This window comes from Physeter macrocephalus, chromosome 9 (genome assembly GCF_002837175.3).
Source record: "Physeter macrocephalus isolate SW-GA chromosome 9, ASM283717v5, whole genome shotgun sequence".
Classification (NCBI taxonomy): domain Eukaryota; kingdom Metazoa; phylum Chordata; class Mammalia; order Artiodactyla; family Physeteridae; genus Physeter; species Physeter macrocephalus.
In genome coordinates, this window is record NC_041222.1 from 68,420,417 (window position 1) to 68,428,438 (window position 8,022).

General features: G+C 36.4%; 1 protein-coding gene across 1 annotated transcript in view; it reads right to left on the reverse strand.

Moving 5' to 3' along the window:
• The window catches only part of EQTN (equatorin), a 15,247-nt gene extending 12,076 nt beyond the window's left edge, over positions 1-3,171 (reverse strand). The window contains 1 exon segment of the mRNA XM_007130927.1: positions 3,054-3,171. Within this exon segment, the coding sequence (XP_007130989.1) occupies positions 3,054-3,171 (118 nt within the window).
• Positions 3,172-8,022: the final 4,851 nt, after the last annotated feature.

The following is an 8,022-nucleotide window of genomic DNA, read 5'->3' on the forward strand; positions in this document are numbered from 1 at the left end:
CGCGCAACCACTGCGCCACCAGGGAAGCCCTGCATGTCTCCTCTTTCCAAAATCTCGTGAAATGACAGAAAATTTTACACACATGAATGTATATATGTGTTTAGTATATAAATATGTATATTCATTTCCCCAAAACACACACACACACACACACACACACACACACACACACACACACACACTGCCATTAATTTTGAAGAATTTCTGGGCTAGATCTATGGAGAAATAAAAGGAAATCACAGCTCAATATTCATGTTATGAGTTATGAAAGTATAAAAATTAAAATGCTGTGGTATTTTTGTAGGGAAAGACAGACCAAAGAAACAATAAAAAGGTAGCAACTGACCAATTTCAAATGGAATTTAGATTATATTAAATGTGAGTTTCATATCAGTAGGGAACTACTGTTAGACAACTGGCAATCCTCCTTGAAAAATGTAAAGTTTTATGCATATTTTATGCCATATACAAAAATAATTGGATTTAAGACCTAAGAGTTTTAACAAAAATATAAAATTAGCCAAAAATTGGAAAATAATTTAATATCTTGGATTGGATAAGGCCTACCTAAATAAGACACAAAATGAAGAAGAAATTAATCAAGAATTGATCTCATAAAATTTAAAATTTTCTCTGTGATTAAGATACCTAAATAAGTTTAAAGATAAGCAACAACTTGGGAGAAAATACTTGTTACTTTTACTGTAGAGAAAAGATTAATATACTAAATATAAAAAGAGGCCCTACAAACAAATGAAAATACAACCTAATAGAAAAATGGGCCAAGGATATGAACAGGTAAACCACAGAAGTAGAAATAAAAATGCCCAATAAATACAGAGAAAAATTCTCAGCTTCACAAGTAATCAGAGTGCAAATTAAAACAGTAACGAGGGCTTCCCTGGTGGCGCAGTGTTTGAGAGTCCGCCTGCCGATTCAGGGGACACGGGTTCATGCCCCAGTCCAGGAAGATCCCACATGCCGCGGAGCGGCTAGGCCCGTGAGCCATAGCCACTGAGCCCGCGTGTCCGGAGCCTGTGCTCTGCAATGGGAGAGGCCACAACAGTGAGAGGCCCGCATACCGCAAAAAAAAAAACAAACCAGTAACGAAAAATTCTCACTTATTCACAAAACATGATTAACAATATTCATTGTATGTGATGTGATATTGTGGTGCATTCTTGGGGGATGTAAATTGGTAGATAAGTTTTGGAGTACAATTTGTGGTATCTATCAATATTTTAAAAGATTTATCCTTGATTCAAAAATTCCAGTATTAGGTATCTATCCAAAGAGAGATACACCCAAGTGTACATGAGAAGAATGTACAAGGGAAAAAACTGCACATAATCTAATTCTTTAATAAGATAGTGGATAAATTATGGAACATATCATTTTATGGAATAGTATATATCCATTAAAAATAATGAGGTAGATGTGAAAAGAGCTCTGGAGTTGTTAAATGAAAAAAGCAAGTCATAATACAATCCTTTAGTATAATCCCATTTATGTTTTATATATATATGTGTGTGTGTAAGAAAAATTTTTTTTCTTTAATCAAAGTAATCATCAGGCTCTTGATTTATTTACCCTCTGGTAATTTAAAATAGATGTACATCCTGAAAAGGAAATAACTGCATCTTTTTGAATACAGTAGAGGCAGCCTGTGGTGAACAGACTGGACACCAATCCTGACTCTGCTTCTTCGTAGCTATGAAACCTGGCAATTGACCTCTCTGAGCATCAGGGATTTTTTCTGTGTGTGTGTGGTATGTGGGCCTCTCACTGTTGTGGCCTCTCCCATTGCGGACCACAGGCTCTGGACGCACAGGCTCAGTGGCCATGTCTCACGGGCCCAGCCGCTCCGCAGCATGTGTGATCTTCCTGGACCAGGGCATGAACCCGTGTCCCCTGAGTCAGCAGGCGGGTTCTCAACCACTGCGCCACGAGTGAAGCCCCATCAGGGATTTTTTTAACATACAAAAGAGGACACTGTTTCATCAAAGAACATACAGAAATACAACTTACGTATTATAGTTTTCAAAGTACTTGAGTGTTATGTATATGTGTATATCTTAATTGTATTTCTATTTTTTCTTTTATTAATATTATTAAAGATTCCAGGATAATTAGATTTAATCTCAATTATATTTAATCTTTAACAAGAGTTTCTTATGAATTTTTCACATTTTAGAATGGTGGACCTTGTAAGGACATGGAAAGAAAGCCCATACGATGAATGGTGAATAAATTGAAGTTCAGTGGACCTTCCAAACATCTCAAAGTCATCTTGTTATGGGTTGAATTTTGTTTGCCTCAAAAAGCTATGTTGAAGTCTTAACCTTCAGTACCTCAGAATGTGACCTAATTTGGAAGTTAAGTCTTTGAAGATTTAATTAGTTAAGACAAAGTCACATGCGAGTAGGTGGGCTCCTAATCCAAAATGGTGTCCTTATTGAGAAGAGGGAAATTTGGACATGGAAACACAGAAAGAACTTGTGAAGACAGATGCAGCGATTGGAGTTCTGCTGCTACAAGCCAAGGAACTCCTGGGGCTACCAGAAGCTGGAAGATGCAAGGGAAGATAGTCTCCTAGAGGCTTTGGAGAGAGGCTGGCAGGGCCAAAACTTTGATTTTGCATTTCTGGCTTCTGTGAGAACTGTGAGAGAATAAATTTCTTTTGCTTTGAGCCCCAGTTTGTGGTACTTTGTTTCCAGAAGCCCTAGAAAGCTGACACACACCTCCAGATAAATTTTGGTTAACTCACCATAAAATTAGGTCAGTTTTTACTAATGTGAATAAATAACCATACTGCTAATGATAAACCCTATGTTAATTATAGACAATTACCAAGAGGATCTTATTAAACTTCATAACACCTCATGGAAAAAGTTGTAGGAAATAAGGATTTCATCTCATATGCTGAAATGTCTATAAGGTAAGTTAAAATTTAAGTAGGAAATAAAATGATTATAGGAGTTTTAGAGTTAAAATAAATCAAACCAGTCTAATCAGCCTTTGTATATGTATTGCTATTAACTTGAAAAGCTTACATTGTTTTATATCTTTATAATAATTGCCAGTTTTCTCATTAGCAGGAGTATTCTCCTTATTTTCTTCTTCCACTTTATGTGGTTGTTCAGCCACAGCCTGCTCAGGTAAGGGCGTCATCTCAGGCCCTGAAAAAAAGTATGACCAGAGATCAGAAATATGTTGATTTCTTTGACTACTTTCTTTTTCTAACTGCATATTTTCACAAAGGATTTGAGTCAGAGATTTAAAATCTAAGTTATACCATATTTCCAACAATAAACTTTATATCATCCTATAGGAAATTGCCACGGATTGTTGGAGAGGGTGTGGAGAAAAGGGAACCCTCCTACACTGTTGGTGGGAATGTAAATTGGTGAAACCGCTATGGAGAACAGTATGGAGGTTCCTCAAAAAACTAAAAATAGAGTTGCCATATGATCCAGCAATCCCACTCTTGGGCATATACCAAGACAAAACTATAATTCAAAAAGATGAATGCACCCCTATGTTCACAGCAGCACTATTTACAATAGCCAAGACATAGAAACAACCTAAATGTCCACTGACATATGAATGGATAAAGAAGATGTGGTATATATATACAATAGAATATTACTCAGCCATAAAAAAGCATGAAATAATGCCATTTGCAGCAACATGGATGGACCTAGAGATTATCATACTAAGTGAAGTAAGTCAGACAAATAAAGACAAGTACCATATGATATCACTTACATGTGGAATCTAAAATATGCCACTAATGAACATATCTATGAAACAGAAACAGACTCACAGACATAGAGAAAAGACTGTGGTTGCCAAGGGGGTGGGGAGGGAAGGATTGGGAGTTTGGGATTAGCAGATGCAAACTAGTGTATATAGGATGGATAAACAACAAGGTCCTACTGTATAGCACAGGGAACTATATTCAATATCCTATGATAAACCATAATGGAAAAGAATATGAAAAAGAATACATATGTGTATAACTGAGTCACTTTGCTGTACAGCAGAAATTAACACCACATTGTAAATCAACTATACTTCAATAGTTTGAAAAAAAATTGCTATGGACCAATTTTCTAGGATAATGGATCATGTTTCTTATCTGCTATTTTGATGAAAGTTTTAAATGCTCACCTTCATCGGTGGGATCCGTACCACTAATCTCTGGGTGAAAAACCCCGCATAAAAGAATAAACAATATAAAATTCATTGGGAAAATGACGTGATTTATCCAGTGATCTACTGTGTCTCAGAGTTTCCTTTCTGTTGCCCAGCAGGTCCTATAACTAGCAGGGACATTATGATGTCACTGCCAAATGGAGATCAGAATGCTGGGGAGGAATTTCCAAAAGCTTTGTGACTCAGTCTGATGTCTTTATCTTTGGTCCTACAATAGTTTTTAGGTGTTTTTTTTTTTTTTTTAATAAACCACTATAAGATTTTCTTTGAAAATTAAGAGGTATGTTTTCATGAGGTAATATAAATTTTTGGTTCCTGGATTTTAAAGAACAATTAATATTGCTGATAAAAAGATGAGAACAGACCTTTTTGGTTTTCAAAGCATTTACAATACCGTATGTTCTTTTGGATAACCACAAAATATCTCCTAAAAAACTAATCAGATACCAAAATTCAATCCAAATGCCCTGCAAATTCTGGTTCATGGGCTATCTTAACTGTAATTCTTTAGGGGAAAGTTTTTTGAAACATCCTCTTGGGGGGGTTTAAGACCTATATTCTTTATAGAACATAAAACATCTGTTTTGCTAAAAACATTTTATCAGTGAAACCCATCTTTTACCTCACATCATACAGATTGAGAAAATTATCTAACAGAAGAGGACTTAGGCCTGGATAATATTATCCATACATTTTTCATATAATAACTCATATAATAAGCAATAAAGGTAAGAAATCAAATGGACAATACCACCAATATTGCTCTTCATATTAAAGGATCACCTAACATCCCCTCCCTCAATTGTAATTATTATTGATGGAGTCTCTCAGCTCTAGACAATATTCATAATTAAAATGACACAAGCATCAGGAGAAAAAGCGCACAAGTTTAAAAAGACTTGAATGTTTTTTCAGTAAAATGAAGGTTCACAAATGAAGTCCAGCCAGTGTGGCACTGACTGGGCATACCTGAGGTACTAAAGAGTAAACTCGGCAGGAGTCTAATTGCTTAAGAGAGTGAGAGGAAGCAGAGAGGACTTATCCTAAAGGAAAAGATGGTTAGGATCACAGCCTCAGTCAACCAAAGGGAGGTGGTCCTGTGTGTAGTACTGTTTTTCTTTTAGGCCCTCCAGCCCATTCTTCTGTGGGTGCTGGGAAGTGGAGAAGAGATGTGAGTAAAGAGCTAGCAGGCTTCTGGAGCCCTTTACTTTGGCATCTCCCTAACAGGGTGCAACATAGAAAAGGGGAGGTACTTGGAGCAAGCATGCCCCTGGTTGCCCTGAATCACTGCACAGCTTTGGCTGAGGGAGCTCAGCCATGATGAAACTTAGCAGAAGAGAGAAGTTCCAGGGTTGGGGAGGAGGTGGCATCCAGTGGAATTACCAGTTGTTCTCTCTGCAGAATCCTCTTATATTCCTAGAATAGTTATGCTTATTTTCAGATGTGACAAACCCTCTCTACGTGTAATGGAACTGGTAGAGTGAAATGGTAGATTTTTTTTAAACATTCGATTTTATGAAACTAAGTTTGTTTAAAAATTGATTCTAATTTACCTTTGTCCCATGACCAGTACTCTTTCTAGAGTATATCACTAGTGTTATGGGTTGAACTGTGTCTCCCCCCCGCCCAAGTTCATATGTTGAAGTCCTAACCCTCCAGTACCTCAGAATGTGACCCTGTTTGAGATGGGGTCACTGCAGATATAATTAGTTAAGATGAAGTCATACTAAAGTAGGGTGGGCCCCTAATACAACATGACTGCTATTCTTATAAAAAGGGGAAAGTTGAACATAGACAGACAGTCAGACAGACAGACAGACAGACAGACACACACACACACACACACACACACACACACACAGGGAGAATGCCATGCGAAGGTGAAGGCAGAGATGGGGATGGTGCAGCAAAAATCAAGAAACCCTGAAGACTGCCAAGAAACTACCAAAAGCTAGAAGAGAGGCACAGGACAGATTCTCCCTTACAGCCCCCAGAAGGAACCAACCCTACTAACACCTTGGTCTCAGATGTTGAGACTGCAGAACTGTGAGTGAGCAAATTTCTGTTGTTTAAGCCACTCAGTTTGTGGTACTTCATTATGGCAGCCCTAGCAAACAAACACTAGATAAACCCTTTGGGTTCTTGGGAAGAGATTATGGAAACTAAAATTGAATGTGTCCTGACTGTATACCATCAGTTTAGGCTGTAGTTATCATTTCCATGAAGGTAAATATTCTATTACTCAATAGAGTAAAAACTTATCTTTAAAAAAAGTATATATTTACTTTCTATATATTAAACTATATTTTATGTCTTTGAAGAATGCCTTAAGAAGGATCCATTTCTAATGCCAAGGATGTCATTAGATATACTTTCTAATCTATGATTTTATTTTATTTCTTGTTTCTTGACCATGTCTGGATTATAAGCCCCTTCCATATTGGTGTCTTCTCCAACAAGAGCACTGGGCCAGGAGTAAGAAGGAATATATTTGGGTCTTAGCTCCATCACTTACCACCTATGTGCTCATGAGCAAATCATCTCTCTAACCCTGAATTTCCTCATCTGGAAAATAAGTAAATTAGATATCATACCAAGTAGATATTCGAGGCATTTACTGGGTTGAATTTATTTCCTGAATTTATTTACTTCATAAAGAATTTATTTACTTTCTATACAGATAATTTTTTTCTTCATGCCTAAAAGGATTAGCGCTGGTGAGATTTTCATATACACAGCTTTTTAAGAGGCATAACACACCAGTACCCTACTAGGAAAGTAAATATAAGTAGAAAAAGCGATGTAGTAGAAGACGCACAACATTAAGAAATGAGACCATGTTGTAAAATGACCCCAAACGTATTTTAAAGACTGTCAGTTGAGTCACCCTAATCTTCGAGAGACTCCATTAAATGCAGATAGTTCCACAAAGCGTACATTAGTTGTTGCAATCCATGAACATAAGCCTCAAACCTTGCTTAAAATATTAATTTGAATATTACTTTCCTTAAATCTAAATAGTAAGTTTACACACGACATAAAATAAAATAAATGATTGGTTATATCATTGTAATTTTGTAAAACCAAGAACAATGATCTCTGCTTCGTCGGAATGGTTGGGGAACTGAGGTTCTCTTTAACAGACTCTCTCAAACTAAACAGAAGTTACCATTTCATTCAGGATTGCTAATTTTCAAAGAACTAAAATCTTTCAATAAAATATAAGAAAGTTCTTTTGAACAGAATGTAATCTCTTTTCTCTCTTTGTGGGACTGTCAAGAATTTATAGTGCCCTCTGGGTTAAGTGAGAACCTTGATTATCAATGTGTACTTTTGTGTATCATTTTGAGTATCTGAGCTTTTTTTCCCCAGGTCCAGATCCTTTTTATTTATATTATTTTTTTTATTAAGGTAAAGCTTTCTTTAGCTTCTAGATAAATAGAAATATTGAAGTAAGGGTATTTTACTAACATGGTGACTCATGTAGTAAAAGAGAAATATCTGTTGATATTAAAATGTTGGGTTTAAAACCAGATCTTTCATGTAGTAAAAGAGAAATATATGTTGATATTAAAACGTTGGGTTTAAAACCAGATCTTTCATTCACAACTTAATAGAAGAGGCAAGGGAAGACTGAATGGAATCTGGCCAGGCTGAAGTTGTTTAATTAGGTTGCTATTTAAAAACTGCCGCTTAACCTAAGTCTTAAGGAGGTTGCTAATTAATAGCTATCCAAAGATTCAGGATAACAGGGTGGATGCGTTAGGACAGAGGGACAAGAACATTGAGGCTGCTAAGTAAAGA